This window comes from Rhineura floridana, chromosome 10 (genome assembly GCF_030035675.1).
Source record: "Rhineura floridana isolate rRhiFlo1 chromosome 10, rRhiFlo1.hap2, whole genome shotgun sequence".
NCBI classification, from domain to species: domain Eukaryota; kingdom Metazoa; phylum Chordata; class Lepidosauria; order Squamata; family Rhineuridae; genus Rhineura; species Rhineura floridana.
In genome coordinates this window covers 7,464,917-7,481,904 of record NC_084489.1, presented here as the reverse complement: position 1 = coordinate 7,481,904, position 16,988 = coordinate 7,464,917, and the positions used below count along the sequence as shown (strand labels likewise).

Genomic DNA, 16,988 nt, shown 5'->3' with positions numbered 1-16,988 from the left:
AATTCATTTATACTGGAATGAATATAAACCTGTTGGAATCCAACTCCCAGAAGCTCCAATCAGCATGACCAATTGGCAGGGATAATGGGAGTTGTAGTCTAGCAATGTCTAGTGGGCCACAGATTCCCCTGCCCTGCCCTAAATGATCTCACCATGAAGCCAAAGTTGAAAACATAGCATGATGACATCACAATGTAATCCTCAATTAGGTTGACAGATCACTAATGTGACTAATCTAAGAAGGAAGAACAAGAAGCTGTGAAGGAGGAAGGGTGACACTGATGAAATAGCAGCTGAGGAAACAATGGCACTAAATAGGATTAAAAAGAAGATTAATATTTGCAGTGTCTAAATATGAAATTTTCGCTCCATCAAAATAGCTATTCTTAAGTAGAAAATATTCGGCACAGCCCTATCTAAATCTAGTTTTGTTTGGATTACAAAGCATGAAATGTATGTGTGAAAATAGGATTCACTGAAGATATTAAATGTATTTTTAAAAGAGAGAACTTTGGGATAACATACCCATTCCACTGCCAAATATAGGATTGCAACTGCAAAACTATGATCAAAACTTTGTGACATTGTTGTACATTTTTGCCACAATCTCCATTGATCCTTCAGCTGTCTAGAGGCACTTTCAGTTGGTCAATGGTCATACCATCAGTATCAAACACACTGAAGCAGAGAGCATTAGGATAATTTGCCTTGAGAAACTAGCACCGCCAGAAGCAAATTCTTATGGGCCTTGTTCTATTATAGTCTGTTCCATGACTATACCTGTTCCCCACACAAGTACCTGTAATTTTCCTTTGAGCTCAGTGTGTAAAGGTTATCTTACTCTGAGATAGTGAAATGGAATTTTACCAATGGGAATGGAAATCCGTAATCCCACTCTGAGTCTGGGTATGTTAAAAGACTGGAGGGTTTTATCTTGCAACTTCCTTTGAGGGCGGAGATAGATTTGGGAATAGGTGGAGGCAAAGGAGTTGCTTCAATAAATAAAGCCAAAACTCACTTTCAATGCGATACTTCAGATTGCTTTTCTGCTGCCTGCCCATTACAAAAAGCAACAGTCAACAATGTTGAGAAAGATCTCCATCCTCTCAGCTCTAGCCTTTATTCTGATTATACAAGGCAAGCAAAATATTTTCTAAAAAACATAGTTTAAGGGAATATTGTTGTTTATTTTGCTAAAGCTTTTCTAATGCTAGATGAAAAAGATTATCATGCCTTAAATCCATTGATTTTAAAGCAGTGGGATGATGCTTACTTCTGAGTAAATAAACATGGACTCTGCTGCACATCAGTATTCGGGTGCTTGTTATTTGGAAACTGTGGGTATCTGGCATGTTATTAATTATCATTGTTTTGAATTTTCCAGAGGTATCTGTTGCCCCTGTGACCCAGGAACCAAGCACAGAATCAAGCGAGGTAACAACTGTTGAATCAAGCAAAGAACTGAGTGATGGAGAAGAACCAAATGCTGAACCAAGCTTAGAACCAAGTGGGGAGCCAAGTGCAGAACCAAGTGGGGAGCCAAGTACAGAACCAAGTGAGGAGCCAAGTGCAGAACCAAGTGGGGAGCCCAGCACACAACCAACTGAAGAGCCAAGTGGGGAAGCCAGTGGGGAAGCGAGCGGCGAAGCAAGTACAGAAGCAAGTGGGGAATTTAGTGGAGAAGGAGAATCACATATTGAACCAAGCTCAGAGCCAACTGTAGAGGCAAATGAAGAGCCAACTGAAGAGTCAAGCACAGAGCCAAGTGAGGAACCCAACCCAGAGATCAACCAAGAACCAGGAGACTTTTCAAGTGTACTGCCAAGTGAAGAATCTCATGGAGATGTAAGCAAAGAGACAAGCACAGAATCAGCCCTAGAACCAAGGCCGACTACGAAGCAGATAGAGATGTTGAGTAAGTTAATTCTGCAATTACTATTACCTTGTTAGCAACAAATCCCCTATTTAGAATCAGTCTATAACATTACACTTTGTAAGAGGATTTCCCAGCTCTAGTTACCAGGTGATTTGGGGCCATAATATATTTAATGTTCCCACTTGTAATCCATGTTAATGGTGCTCACCGATAGAGTAGATAAACTCAATGCAATGTTCCCAATTGACACAGTAAGTTGTATTAAATTGCATGAGTGGAGAAAAGGAACTCAATGTGGGATGTCACTCTCCCCATGGGCAAGTATAACATATAGACCATGGGTTGACAATACGGTGCTCTCTAGATATTATTGGGCTGCAACTGCCATTGTCCCTGACTATTCACCATGCTGGCTGAGGCTAATGGGAGCTGGACTCCAGCAGCATATGGAGGGCACCATACTGGCTACCCCTGATAAAGACTATATCTTATATGTTGACTGAATAGATATGATTAACATGAACAAAAGGAACTGTTCATTCTCTGCATAGGGAAGGACCTCACATCCAGTACAGGCTCCAAATCTTTTGCTTATTCATAATGGGAGGGAATGTGGATCTTTTTCAAATGTTCTAATTTCTAATTCAGCACACTCTTCCCAGTGACATAAGTAGACATAAAACCCACTCCTTTTTTATTTGTTCTTGTTTTGAATGTACTAGCTTGTATACAAATAGGTTCAGGGGTCTTTTTACAGAGGAGCTGAGGATTCCTGTATACTGCAAAAGCCTGTTTCATTAAAGTACACAAGAAACTCCTGTCTATGCTGACTTTCATGTTCATCAGGCCACTGTTAAGTGCCCACCTCCAACAATCAATGTTTGTTACATGCAGCATTTAAATGTGGGTTACCGGTGCCATGCCATAAATTAAACCTTGTGCAGGTGAGCAGATGCTCATGATCATGTTATCATTGGCTGATGTGGAAGAAAACAGGATACACTGTCCTTTTCCACTGTTATAAAGATTGCATGAACGAGGAACAAGGAAACTAGCAGTATAAAGCCAAGACTTCCAGTCCTATGATTCCTCTTTTTAAGACCATTGCAGCAAAAATCATCTGCTGTCAGAGTCTCAGCTAGCTATTATGAGTTTTCCTACTAAAATACAGGCACAGTAGCTTATAGTACAAAACTAAGCATGCTTACTTATTTTTTTTTTCAATTAATTTTTATTCTAATTTTCAAAACCAAAATAATACAAAAAGAAAACAACACAAATCAATAACTAATACAATACAAAAAAATACATATATATAAAAATATTGACTTCCGACTTGTCATAGTTCAGCTATAAATCTATAATATATAACAAACCTATCTCTTAATAGATTATAAAATCACCTTCCTCCAACGGTTATCTTAGTTGGTTTCAAATCTCATTAACATCATATCATTTTAATATTCCACAAAAAGTCACAGAGAAGTTTCCAATCCTTGAGATATATATCAATCAATTTTTTTTCTAAATAAACATGCCAATTAATCCAGCTCATCAAATCTACTAAATCCAGTAATTTCAAAACACTATAATTCAACTATAAATCTATAATATATAACAGACCTATCTCTTAATAGATTAAAAAATCACCTTCCTCCAGCAGTTATCTTAGTTGGTTTCAAATCTCATTAACATCATATCATTTTAATCTTCCACAAAAAGTCAAAGAGAAGTTTCCAATCCTTGAGATATATGTCAATCAATTTTTTTTTCTAAATAAACATGCCAATTAATCCAACTCATCAAATCTACTGAGTCCAGTAGTTTCAAATCGCTCTTCTGTCATTATCCATATTGGGTCCATCTTCCATCTTTACGCACCCAAAAATCTTGCTGTCATAGTCATATAATGAAAGTCTGATAGGAATTTCATCCATCACAGATATTTTCTTACCATCAAATCCAAACATAACACTGAAGTATTGTTTCAAAGCCGCATCTCTGCTCCTCTTTTCCACATGATACACTAGTACATTTCTTGAAGGTTTTTCCATTGACACAAAACAGGGATTAATTCTATTAACTTTCTCCATTTCAAGTTCCATGAAATCCTTCCAGTCCAGGAATTTTTTTGAACCGATAATATCTTTATCTCCAATCTCTTCAATTCCTTCAGAGACAGCGCTGTATTCCAAACTGTAATATTTATCTCCAGGATCCGTCACAACCAGGAAATCCAAATCTTTTTTCATGTCCATATTTAAGCCAATCTCCATAGATTGAACCTTGCCTTTAATTTCTCTTTCATCCTTTTTTTGTTTTCCAGATCTATCTTTATTCTCCTTTCTCATAGAATCCTGAGTTTCTTTCAGCTCCTGTCTCATTTCATGAAATTCAGTTCTCCACGCTTGTCTATTATTTCTCAGTTCTTGTTTTATTGAGTTAATCCCATCCATTATTTTCTGAAGCATGTCTAGAAATAAAGTCCCTTCTTGTACATCCATGATCTTCTTAATTGCCATTCTTAAAACCAAAAGAACAAAACTCCTTCAATTTTCAATGTCCCAAGCAAAGAGCAGTTTATTTCTTTATCCAGTTACAAAGGAGTTAATCTTTCCAACCAACTAACGTCACACGCTAGACAGTCCTTATCTCTTAAATGTCCAGAAGTGCAAAAACAGCTTTTAGTTCACAGCGTTCAAATAACTAGTAGCAGAGAGAATGAGCAGATTCGTCAACAACAACAACAACAAAAAGTAGATCAGAAAAAATAGTCCCTTATATATATTACACAAAAGTCTTGTAAATCAAAAAGATTTCTTATCTCTCCCAATCAGAAAGCTCTCATCCGTTGTAATCTTTAAAACGCAATTTTCCATGTCAGCTTTTTGCAATAAAAAAAAAAGATAAGCTATTTATATTTTCTTCCCCCTTAGTTCCGTAAATAAAGAAGGAAAGTCTTACCTCATCTAGGTTATCTTAATTGCTGTTACTTTGACAAATCTCTTTAGCTATATAGATAAGAAAATGATAAATGTAGACAGGATGTTTGCCTGCTAGTCCGTTAAAAAAAAAGGGTCACTTATCCAGCTGAGCTAGCATAAGATCCTCGCTCTGTCTGAACTGCTGGAAGACAGACAATTCTGACGAATTCCAGGCTCCAACAATCAAAACAAAACTATGTGGCAGATCTCATGCTTCTTCCTTATCCGGAAGAAATCATCCCCAGTCAGAAAAAACCCTTCTGACTGAATTTAAAACTGGATAAGTTTCATCCAAGACGGGAGCCCGTCTCAGAGGCAGCACAGGCGGAGGGATCCTCCTGGGAAGTCCAAAACGAAGCATGCTTACTTAGAGGTAAGCCCCTCTCAAAGTTAAATGGGATTTACTCCACAAGTGTGTTCAGAATCACAGCCTTACAGCACAACCTTATAAATGTCTACTTAGAAAAAAGTTCCATTGAGCTTTGTAGGGGATTTGCAACCTGACCATCTCTTTTCTACTGGCTTATTCCATGGGTTACACTAAAATAGTATCAGAGGAGCAACTTTAGCTCTAAATTTGGATGCAAATTTGGAGGGGGAACTGAAACCTCAGTATAGGGGATTTATCGTGAGCTCCATCTCCCATTCCCTCCCAGATTCTGCTGTCTGCCGCCTCCCTGTCATAGCAAGTTGTTGACATGATGGGGCCACAAAGGGGAAGTGTAGGAAGAGTGATAGCTGTCTTCTGTATTGAGATTTAAATGATCATATCCCATGTTCTGGCTGTGAGGTGGCATCCCAAAGTGAAACTTTGGTGGAAAAAATAACCTCTGTGCAAAACTTTTTTACATAGCCTCATGACAAAAGAAACTAAGCTTTACCATGGCAACACCTGATTTCCTGAATCATGCAAAGCAGAGACCACCATAGGTGTGCCCCCTTTCTTCTGTTTAATCAGATTCAAAAAGAAATTAGATGTATGGTGAGAAGCCAGGGCTTCACCTTCTAATTTTCCATGAAAATAATTTGACTGCATATTAGTTCCACATATTGCCTACGTCATTGTGAAGAGTATAGGAATCAAGTCTGCTTTTCGATGTATCGTATTTTTAACTTACAAGAGACACTTCATAACCACCTTCTTTCCTTTTAATCTGACTTTTTGGAAACATCTCTTACAGTTGGGTACAAGGGCTGCCACCTTCACTCTGGTGATTAAGGTCCCAGGCCTCCAACAGTGTTGCCACTGTTTGTTTCTGCAGAATACTTAAAGACAGACATAAATTCTGCAGGGAAAGCTTTCCCCATATTGCATCTACATGCCCAAGAAAATTTGCCTGCTGCAGTTGCTGATAAAGGTGCAGGAGCTCTGCTGGGGAGGGAAAAACAAGAGCGCCACTGCTGGGCAACTAGAGCCTTACTCACCATCACCAGAGTACAGTAGGGCCCCACTCATATGGCAGGTTACATTCTGGACCCCCGCTGTAAAGCGAAAACCACTGTAAAGCGGAACCCATTGAATAGAATGGTGCGCGATGCCCGAAAACCGCCGTAAAAGTGGAACAAGCGCTGTATGAGTGGGGCTTTAGTCTAATTGCGTCTAATTGAGACCGCTGTATTAGTGAATACATCAGGCATTGTTTTATGTTCTCATCACCACAACATGAAATCTAGGTAACATGGAAGTCAAAGATTTTTTAAAAAATCACTTTAAAAACTCAGATATCAAATTCATTTGCTCCCGTCTCCAAATTTGCCTTGGGAATCACATGTTCAACATTTTGAATCCTTCTAAGTGATAATAAAGATAAATATACCAATTTTTTTGGGGGGTGGTGGTGGAGAATCAGTACTCCAGTTTTGTAAATACTGAACCAAATTTTGGGAGAGGAATGATTAAATTTGCGTAATTAACTGAATGTAGAATCTGTGTACACCTTTATTGCCGCTGTAATGGTCTGTTGTGTAAACTTGCCTTTCTCTGATCTTTAGCTTGTCTTGTGCTTTTGTCTTCAGAATAAAATGAATCCAGAAAGAGAACTTGCATTGATGTCTTCCCGATGATGTTGTCTTGAGTGAAGCAGCTCTTCAGTAAAAGGGAATACCAGCATTTTATGTTGTTTTAAATCCAGTAAGCCTCAAACCTAATTGATTGGGTTTTAGTGAAACCAGTTTATTGTGGTTTATCCCACCCACCCTACTTCATTCCATTCGTTATTTATTAAACGGTGACACGGCAGACAGCTCACAGTTGACCTGTAGCAGTTATACTGTGTTAATGCTATCATCACTTTTCCTTCCAGTCACACTCCCACAGTGATGGGCTCTCTATTCTATATGCATGAACTGTGTCCTCTGCTTTAGCAAATTAAAAAAAAAAATTATATTCTTGGCCTTTGGCCTTTGTTTTGTGACAGCTTCCAATCCTTGTCCGTTCCTCTTTTCCTTACAATCCAATCCTAATCATATATACTTCCTGCCTTCAAAATTCCCTTTTAAAGTGGATGTGGATTCTGGAGAGACAGAAGACTTCTTCAGGTGTGTATGTTCAGTATGAATTAATATGGGGGGGGGCGAGGAAGAGTGTGCCAGCTCCAGACCCTAGTGTAGTTCTTATCCACAAGTGGGAGGGCAGATGTGTGAAGCAGGGAGCCCCCCCTCCACATGGAGGCTCCTCACGTTTTAGAGCCCAGAAAAATCATAGTTCTAAAATGCATAGCCAACGAGTCTCCCAAATACAGATGGCTCCTCACTTTAAACAACCATCTTCCAGCTCCTAAAAATATCCTAGAGATATTTATAACCTTTTACATCAAGAGCCTGATCCAGCCTGCAAAGCAATTTCTCTCTCTCCTGCCCCTGCAACACCCAACCAATTTTAACAACAGTAACAGAAAGAAAAACAAATTGAGGTAGGTACAGGGCTGGGAAAGGGGTGCAGCCCAGCAGCCTGGCAGGGATGCAGATTACTCCCTCCGGTCATCAGATTGACCCTTTGATGGACAGAGAGGAGGAAATAACACACACCCCTCAACTGATCTGCACTGGGCTGTCTGCCTGAGTATGTGTGGATATGTGCAGGCAGGAGTGTGTGTGAATGTATGGGGGGTGGCATGTAGCGCCCAGAGGCTTGGCCAAGGGTGAATGTGACAAAAAAGAAAAAAGGCTAGCCTGCCCTGCTTGACATGTTTACTTGGATATTAAGTCCCACTGTGTTAAATGAGACTTACTCACATGTAAGCATGGAGAGAATTGCAGGGTCACCTGCTCACAAGAGTATCAGAATAGTTAAGGTACTTCCTCATAAGCCAGTGCCTTAAAAGTTGGTACACACATAGCCTGAGAACACCGATTACTATAAAAAAAATGACAACAGGGCCCTTTTGCATCCCTCCTTCAAAAGAGGGGCCCAAATGATTAAATACCAAGCCACTGAGAAAGGTGAAAGCTGACCAACAGTCCAAGATACACCAATTCTACAAAAGTATCAAAATTGGCTATTTTTGCACCTAGCAGCCAAAACTGCAGGGCATGACATTAATCTCCTATTACAGGCCAGCATGATTCCAGCACTTACAAGCCAAGCTCCATGTGGGCGAGTTTTTGAGATGCGGGGGTTCCCTTGCCTCTTCAGGGTTGGATTTGGGGGAACGGGCACTTCCAAAAGGAAGATGGAGCAGAACATGGACCAGGCAATCTTTGTTTATCAGAGGTACAGGAAGTAGAGACCTGTGAAAATTGCCACAATTATTTTTATTTGCAGTACCTTCTCTGTGTTGTTTTCCCTCACTGACATGCACGCGCACACCACACACATTGCACTGGTACTTTTAACTTTTAAAAAATCTGAAGCAAGAGAGTATTTAGCACAGGGTTGCTAACATTTTTGGCCTGAGGACTACTTCCATCCTTGGCCAACCCCTCCCTATTCTTGCACATACACAGGACACACAGCAGCCTTCTCAGCTGAGCCATGCAGATCAGCTGAGGAGGGAAGGTTAAGCACATTCATCAAATGATTATCTCAGGGTGGAAAACCTTTGGTCCTCCAGATGTTGCTGAACTACAACTCATCAGACCTAGCAAGCATGGGATCCAAGGACAGTGGGAGTTATAGATTATATTATGACCAGGGAGGGAGTGATTTCTATCCCCACCAAGGCAGGACCAGAATAACTTCATGGTAGTGGTGGTGGGCAGATCAGACCCCCAGGCCAAGAGTTAGCCATCCCTGATTTAGAAGACAAGCATCTCCCCATCCCCCATCACTGTAGCATGATAAAAAATTGTGACAATGCTATTTTCCCAAGAGTTTTGAAAGAAACAGGAGATCTGGCCTTGATAATGACATCACAACTTCCCTGCCATAAACTTTCAGTTGCATGTAATGTACTAGAAACCGGCTATTTTTGCAAGTAGAAACCAAAGCCCATCCCTTCTTAATGCTGCCAGAAAATGGCACCAGTCAGAGGTGCAAACTTCAGTGTTACATGTGTGAGTTGTTGTGCCACCCTGGGCTCCTACAGGGAGAAAGGGTGGGATATAAATCTAATCAATAAATAAGAAAAGAAATAAAATAAGTCAAGATACATGAGAAAGGGGCAAAAATTGCTCAGAAACCTTCAGACCCAAATCCTGATACCATTTCATGCAATGCTTTGTGGAATGTCTGTGGGCTAGACATGATCATGGTACCAGCTTTATAGACAAAGGTGTAGCCATTAGGCCAAGCCTTGATCAAAGAGCCTCCAGGCACCCTTTGTGAACATGCCTTTTATGATTGTGCAATAAAAATAGCAGAAAGAGAGCTATTTTTCTCTTTTCCCAAAGTGAGTGGGAAGTCAAGTTTCTACAGAAGAAACAGAGTGGTTTGGTTTAAAAGCCCTTGACTTGAGTGGATAATGGCCACACAAAAGAAGTGTCAAAAACTGGTTGCATCGAAAAGAATATTTGCATGTCCTTTGTGTGGTGAAGAGTACTTGGAATAAATCAGACAGCGCTTTCAGTGACAAAGAAAGGGAAGTGAGAATTAGGCCTTTCTAGTGGAGTGCAGGTTCTACTGAAGACTCCCAGGGAGACCTGGGATTTATATCCACACTCTAAACCCAGCTCTCTTCACCATTAATCTACCTCTAACCTGCAGAAATTTAGGCTGCTTAAAATTCCAGCATCTTCTGTGGGAATGAACAGCTGAACACATTTCAACGTTTCCCCCAGCTCCTATTTGCAAAAGGCAATCTCATAGGATTGTTGAGAGGAGCAAATGGGGAGGGGAGAACCGGGTACACCACCTTCAGCTGTTTAGAGGAAAAGTGGAATGTAAGCGTAAGAAAGAAAAAGAAACCAAAAGACTCTTATAGCTACCACCATCAGCCCTGTCCTCAGAACTAGCCAACTAAACAAATGAATACTGTACCAGAGGAAGCTTTGCAGAGAACTGAAGCCATGATTGGCATCAATGTGTAGACACACAGCCACCATGTATTCTATTTAAAAAGCACAACTTGCTATACTAAGAATGAACCCACGTGTGGACACGTTTCTAGGCCTCATGGCTACCACAAGCAGCTTGCTAACATGTAGGTAAGATCTACAGATGTTTTCCAACTGGGCAATCCCATGTATGTTTATGTGCTTAATGGAGCGCACTCCAAGGTAAGTGTGCACAGGATTGCTGCCTAAATCACTAACAAGGGCTTCCAACAGTTAAAAGGCGCAGGCGCTGAGCACTGCCCAGGACTTCCCCCACACAATACCATTTCTTCTACTCCACATCCTTTTTTGTCAGGCTCTGCTGTTTTTCTGCACTCTGACAAACAAAGGCAAAGTATTGCAAAATGTCCAGCTTGCTTTGAGCCCTAGGGGCAAAAGGGGTATTATAAATACCATTGTATTCTTATACAGTCTGTGTCAAGGAAACAAGAAATGCCGGACTGTATTCAGAGTTAAAACAAAAACAAAAAACACAGCAGACATTGCCCTGGTGACCACGATGAATAAACATTAACACTCATTTCTATGTCTGAATGGCACACAGAAAGAGACAGTGTGCCATTCAGTTTTAACACCAACTTTTTGCATATTTATTTACTTCATGTATATGTTGTGCAGGTGCCAGGAGAATGTTTAGAGGAAAGGTCCTTTTGTTAAAATTCCTTTTTAGAATGTGAAACTATATGTTTGGCCTAGAGCACTAGGAACAGATCAGGGTAACATTCTAAATATAACCATGTAAGAGCATCAGTTTTAACTTCTCTAACACACCAACGCTACTTATAAGGATGACCTCAATATTCTAACTATTTGCTTCTAAATTATGATCCATTTGCATCTTGTCAGTTGTTGCCATGTTATTCATATTGCACTAACTAATTCCCATATATAGTCCCCCCCCCCCGCAGCCATTGTAAGCTTTATGGCAGTTAAATCTGAAGTCATAAAATGCCAGCCTCCAAGCATTAAGACTCCGTATACCGGTTCTGTTTGAATGGTAAGATTTTGATGATATGTTGTACTCTGCTAACAGCATAATTATCCCCAGTAACTTATATTACTTTGGAGCCACTGAAGAGATAACCAGAATGATTCCGCAAAAAGATAAAGTTTACAATCAAGTCACGTAAATGTTTCTTTTAAATACTTATCAGTTTTTGTGAGAGAGTTTAGTGTGTGCCTAAGACACTCACATTTAAATCGATGGGACATAAAAGTGCTTAACTCTGGTTGGATCATATCCTTGACTCATTCTGCCACATATTCCAACTCATGTACCGATACTCTCCATTCCATGTATTTTCAGTCTGAAGACAGATCCTGGAAACCACAGACCCTCATGCCACATGTGAAGGCTGGGGCACAAACCAGCCAAATCTGAGCCCTTTTTACAATCCCACAAGGAAGCTTGTTTCAATGGGGTAAATGTGTCTAACCCCAAGGCAGAATTAAAACTTTACAAGGAATTTAGGGTTGCCATCAAAGCCGGAGCCTATGGTCAATGTGCAGTTGTTTCCATCCTTTAATACAACATGCACTGACATGATTATGCCAAAGATTATTATGCTGTGCATTTCCCTGTCAATGATGTTGAGTAAGGAACCGCACAGTGCATGATGCCAGCACGTAAGACAAGTTGCACGAGACATTGCCATTGGGGAAAAGTGGGATTCAACACAATGCTAATACCTTGTTGGCAGTCCCAAGTCCCTTACCAGGATTATTTCTACCCTTTGGATAGATTGTCTCCACATATTTTTTTAAAGCTTTGTTTCTGAAATTGCTTCTACTACAGGCCGTGTAAACAAACAATTATTTGGTAAGATCAACCCACTGGTTCCATTATTTTAATGACTGTGCAGACCTGGTTTTAAACTATTAGGACCCAGCTCAATGCTTTGGTAAAGGTGTGGCAGAAGCCTCTTTACTTTCGGTCAGCGCCCTCGGCTGATGAACAAACACGCTAAATCTAACACCCTGGTTAGCTGCTGCCCTAACAAATCCACTGTTTGCAGTCATGGTGATGGCTTTTAAAGCATCTCCTGTCCCAAAGATGGTCACAGAACGGCTATTGATTTTGGAACTGGGCACTAGTGTTAAGGCACGCTCAGAGGGCTGGTCCGCTACCACGTGGATTCTCTCCATGAATACCGTGGCTCGACTTTTCTCACCAGGCCCCCCTAGAGTTTCTAAAATGACTTGAAAGTCTTTGACTGCAGATTCACAAGCGAACAGCTCCTTTCCCTTCATGAACTCCTCCAGTAGTGGAAGAACACTCTCTTCTCTCTCCTGCAGTGCCTGCTCCGATAAGACTTTCTCCTTGAAGATGAAATAACAGCCCCCATAGCTAAGGGCAGAGACATATGTAATCAGAGTAGTAATATCCAAGTTCACCCTATTGCACATGTCTACTCTGACTTCTGTTGGAAAAGCAATGCTTGCTATTAGCTTGTCCCGATCCACTTCAGTCACCTGAAGGTGCTCGCCTCCTTCATCAGATTCATCAGAACTCAGGTGGAGGTCTTCACTAGCATACTCCGTGAACGCATTCACAGCAACAATGTCTCCCCGCACAGATATGCCCATCTTTTGCAGCCTCTGGGCCATTGGGCAGGACACACCATTGTAGAAAGCAAAGATAATGTGTGGGTTACTGTACTGCACTGGTTGCTGGCAGCTTGCTTGCAGGAAATCCTCCGCTTGCTCAATGATGCTTTTGTCACCATACTGGCCCCTGCCCAACCAAATGTTGTGCAGGGCTTCAGCCTTTCGACCAACTGCTTTCACCCAGGTATGGCCACTGTTTGCAACTACATCCACCACCAGGCTTTGTTTCTCACCAAATTTGTCCTCATAAGTAAAGACATGGAGAACACCAACAACCTCCTCCAAGTTCTCAGCTGACTCGATGATGGCTTGCAAGTGAGTGAGATTCGTACTCTGCAGATGAGATTCTTTGATGGCTACTTTACCAGTTTCCACCTTGTGCAAAAATTTTAACTCTGCCTTTAGTTTGCTGCACAGTTTTGATCCCCCTGCTAGGCCATCTTTTCGGGATCCAGAAAGGGCTGCTGCCCTCTTGATGAGCTCCTCGGCTATAGTAATCCTCTCGCACAGCAAAGTATGCACAGACATGATGGTAACATTATTCCTGAGAAACACAAGAATAATCATATTGTCATTGCAAGCTGACCTATGAAGCCATTTATGAAAATGCTTCTCAAACTAGGGCAATAATGCACTTTCAAAAACTGATCTAAGTCAGGAAGGAGAAAAGCAAGACCCAGTGCTCCCTAAAAAAAGGAAGCATGTTTTTCACTTTAGTAAAAATCATCATTTTAAAAACTCCAGTTACAAACCTGAGATTTTGTGGAACTAGAACTATTTTTTTCAGTGACTGACAAAGGATGTGAGAGAGTTGGGGCTAAGTCACTTGTGAAAACAGGAGACAAAACTAAAAATGGCGGTGTGGATACTTCTACAGAATTTTCTTAGGAGGGTTTATCTAGCCATACTTTAAAAATTATTTCTACTGAGGTAACCTGCTTTCACAACTCTTGGTTATTTTAAAATTATGTCAGCCCTCATACAGATAATTTACTAAAGTAATGGAGCAGGAGAAGGGCAGAGAAATGAAGCATTAACGCCACAAATCTCTCCCTATTAATTGTTCCACAGAATTCAACACAATGCTTCTGTAATAAGTGCACTGAAGCCCCATTTCCTATTGAGTTTTAGCCCTTGCTTTTAAAATTTATTTGAACACAGTGAGAACTATATCTTTATTGATGCCCTATCTTGTTTGTAAAAAGTGAAACTCCAGAGGTATCTCAACAATAGACAGTGATTATCCTAAACCCTTACACAGTAATACATTGTCCAGGTATTCCACAGCTTTTAAAACACACATCTTAGCTAAGGTATGTTACACTAAAAAAAAAAAAGAATTAGCATACCTTCAGATCACTGGCATGGCAATATCCTTCAATTGTGATTTTTTTCTAGTTACACAACACTGCCACCTGCTGGACTGATAATAAGACAGCAATGCAAATACTTTAAAATTTTGATCTGGGAGAAGCAACTAGAGATCCAGGGTACAATTCTGACTTTCCGTTTGGCCCTGAGCATAGCCCCTGACCCCAAAGGAACCCATCCCCTATGGTTATGCATCTTGGCCACTTTCAAAGCCTAGGCTTTGGCAAGACTCTCTCTAACCCCCTCTACTGCAGAGTGTGCAGCATAAAAGATTTTGGCAAAGGCCTACATTGCTCATTTCTATTTAATTTATTTATTTATTCACAAACCAAGCCAGAAGGAATTAATAGTGAAAAGATGAAGGGCCTGAATCGATGCTTCTACAAAGCCTCTCTTGCTGCTCATGCTGGTTAAAAAAGCAATTTCTCACATCTCCCAGCTTGAATGGCAGTTTCCAAAGAGATCTGTCCCAGACCTGCTTACCTACCCAAGATCCTTGACCTAGAGATGTTAGGAACTTTGATTAACTCTGAACGTTTTACATTTAGCAAACACACTGTTGCCACCAAGTGATGGTTTCTCCACAGGAACGAGAGCAGTATCCAATCCAGGCCCCTAGGTCACCCCAATCTGATGCCCTCCAGATGCGCTTTGGATGACAGTTTCCAGCCAGCAGTCATGCAGGGTGGAGCTGATGGAAGTTTTTTGTACAAGTCACCTAGAGGCGACCAAGTTGGAGAAGGCTGACCCAGGTAGGCTCAAAATCACCATCCGTCTGGTTAGAGGCCAAATATAATGGCTTAGACCAACATCAGCTATTTTAGAAAGTTCAGATATATGTTGTGGTTATTTTTAAAATACATCATAATAATTATAGTGGTATTAACAAGTCAGGTGATAAACGTTCACACACACACACACACACACACACAGAGGAATTTGGGCTAATAGTATGAATGCCCAGTACAGAACCAGTGACTGAGAAATATCACATGTAGTCTGAAACACAGGAGTCTAAATGACACCAATATCATGTCACAGAAGAAACTTAAAACACAGTTGTGTTGTGGACTAAACGGGCTGGAGAGATAGTATTTGTCAAGCTAGATGCAAGGGATCTGTATAAAGCAGGGACGGGGAACCTGTGGCCTTCCAGGTGTTGTTGGACTACATCCCAACATCCCTGACCACTGGCCTTTCTGGCTGGGGCTGATGGGAGTTCATCATCTGGCAAGCACTGGTTCTCCATCCCTGGTATAAAGCAAAGAGGTCGAACTCTTTATGTAACATCACTTGGAGGAGAGCATTGGTAGGAGTGAAGCTATATACGCAAGGAGCTAGAAACCCTTGAAGGATCCAGGAGGCTGAATTGAGACAATCCTGCACACCATTAGGCTGCTTACTCTCTTGAAATAAATAAGACTGAGTACACAGGACGGTAACCTTCCATCTTTGGAAGTTTTGTAATTGCTGTTTTTTAATAATGTTATTTGTTATTTAATTTTGTAAATTGTATTGTTTTATGGATGTATTCCTGTATTTGTGTTTTTCTTGTAAGCCGCCTTGAGGGCCTTTTGGCCATAAGGCGGGGTATAAATAAACAAATAAATAATATTTTCCTTAAAAAGCGTAACTATAGTGAGGGGAGAGAGAATGAGAATTAAGCAGGTCAGAATGAAATTTGCTTAGGGAAAAGAGGCACAGAGGAGCTACAAATACAGGAAAATACAAGGGGATTTTTGTCCAGACTTTTGGAAATAAAAATAGCCTTAAAGGAGCAGGAGAAGTAGTTTCCCAGCATCCTTATAATTCCAGTCCAAAACTTGGTTTATGGAAGGATGAGGCTTCTTTTGCCGACAGCATCCAGGAGAAATCACAGGAGTGAAAACCAGTCCATCATGTTAAGCGATGGCAGCATCAATGTAAAATATCCTTTTGCCCTAGATAAACTTCCAGACTTCTTGGATTGTATTTTAAGATTAGTCCTAAAAACTCTCTCACAGTCATTTGCAAACTCATGGCAGAAACACGTCACCACGCATGTATGTGAACTCTGACTTGGGAATAGCTAAAAAGAAGACACTTCATCTTCCCATCCTTTTGTCTGACGCAATTGCAAGCACTTTCCCATCCCCAGGATTTCTGGTCCTGCAACAAACACACCGATCTACATCAAAGCATTTCACTTCGCTTGGATTTCTCATTTGCAAAAACAACAAAATTCTGTTTTCCCTGATGCCTTTAAAATCACCAGGAAACTGACACGTCATCTGGAGCGTGCTTGGATCTTGTTTAATTTTTCCTTCCTCCATACTAAGTTTTAGATAAAAGGGAGTCTAGCTTCCTCCATACCTGCTACATGACACATTACACCCATTATGTCAACCGATATTAGGATCTTTCGCCCACTCTCACCCCTAAGAAATCAAAAGCTCTATAAACTGGGCTTTTAAGGATTCCGTCGCTCGCACACATTTCCTTCATGACGACTAACCTGACCAATACTTACAATGAAGCCGCTTTATAATTTCTACAGTACATTCGACATACCGCCTTCCGACTGCAATTTCCCCTACTTCCGCCTTTGTACTCGTTCCAGTCACAAGACACGCAAAACAAAATAAGGCAGGCGGGGGAAGCCTTCACTTCCGGTTCCC

General features: G+C 40.8%; 2 protein-coding genes across 4 annotated transcripts; one reads left to right on the top strand and one right to left on the bottom strand.

Annotated features, from left to right (window-relative positions):
* The first annotated feature begins 1,082 nt into the window (after positions 1-1,082).
* LOC133365498 (germ cell nuclear acidic protein-like) lies at positions 1,083-2,477 on the top strand. The gene is made up of 3 exons (XM_061587471.1): positions 1,083-1,137; positions 1,385-1,915; positions 2,428-2,477. Exons 1-3 carry the CDS (start codon positions 1,083-1,085, stop codon positions 2,475-2,477), a joined length of 636 nt encoding a protein of 211 aa, XP_061443455.1.
* A 6,117-nt stretch (positions 2,478-8,594) lies between these two features.
* On the bottom strand, positions 8,595-16,934 carry C10H7orf25 (chromosome 10 C7orf25 homolog). 3 transcript variants are annotated; one of them, XM_061586906.1, is made up of 3 exons: positions 16,841-16,930; positions 14,310-14,383; positions 8,595-13,504 (listed from the first exon to the last, which is right to left on the bottom strand). In XM_061586906.1, the coding sequence occupies exon 3, from the start codon at positions 13,486-13,488 to the stop codon at positions 12,244-12,246; it is 1,245 nt and encodes a 414-aa protein (XP_061442890.1). In that variant the 5' UTR covers positions 13,489-13,504; positions 14,310-14,383; positions 16,841-16,930; the 3' UTR covers positions 8,595-12,243. The 3 variants fall into 3 exon arrangements, with proteins under 3 accessions (XP_061442890.1, XP_061442891.1, XP_061442889.1); XM_061586907.1 differs by lacking the exon at positions 16,841-16,930 and adding an exon at positions 16,684-16,814; XM_061586905.1 differs by lacking the exon at positions 14,310-14,383 and having other exon boundaries at positions 16,841-16,934.
* Positions 16,935-16,988: the final 54 nt, after the last annotated feature.

Coding starts and splice junctions, on each gene's coding strand:
- LOC133365498 (XM_061587471.1), top strand. CDS start 1,083: ATGTTGAGAAAGATCTCCATCCTCTCAGCTCTAGCCTTTATTCTGATT. Junction 1,138..1,384: donor CTTTATTCTGATTATACAAG/GCAAGCAAAATA, acceptor TGAATTTTCCAG/AGGTATCTGTTGCCCCTGTG. Junction 1,916..2,427: donor GAAGCAGATAGAGATGTTGA/GTAAGTTAATTC, acceptor TTCTCTGCATAG/GGAAGGACCTCACATCCAGT.
- C10H7orf25 (XM_061586905.1), bottom strand. CDS start 16,872: ATGTACTGTAGAAATTATAAAGCGGCTTCATT. Junction 13,505..16,840: donor AATTATAAAGCGGCTTCATT/GTAAGTATTGGT, acceptor TGTGTTTCTCAG/GAATAATGTTACCATCATGT.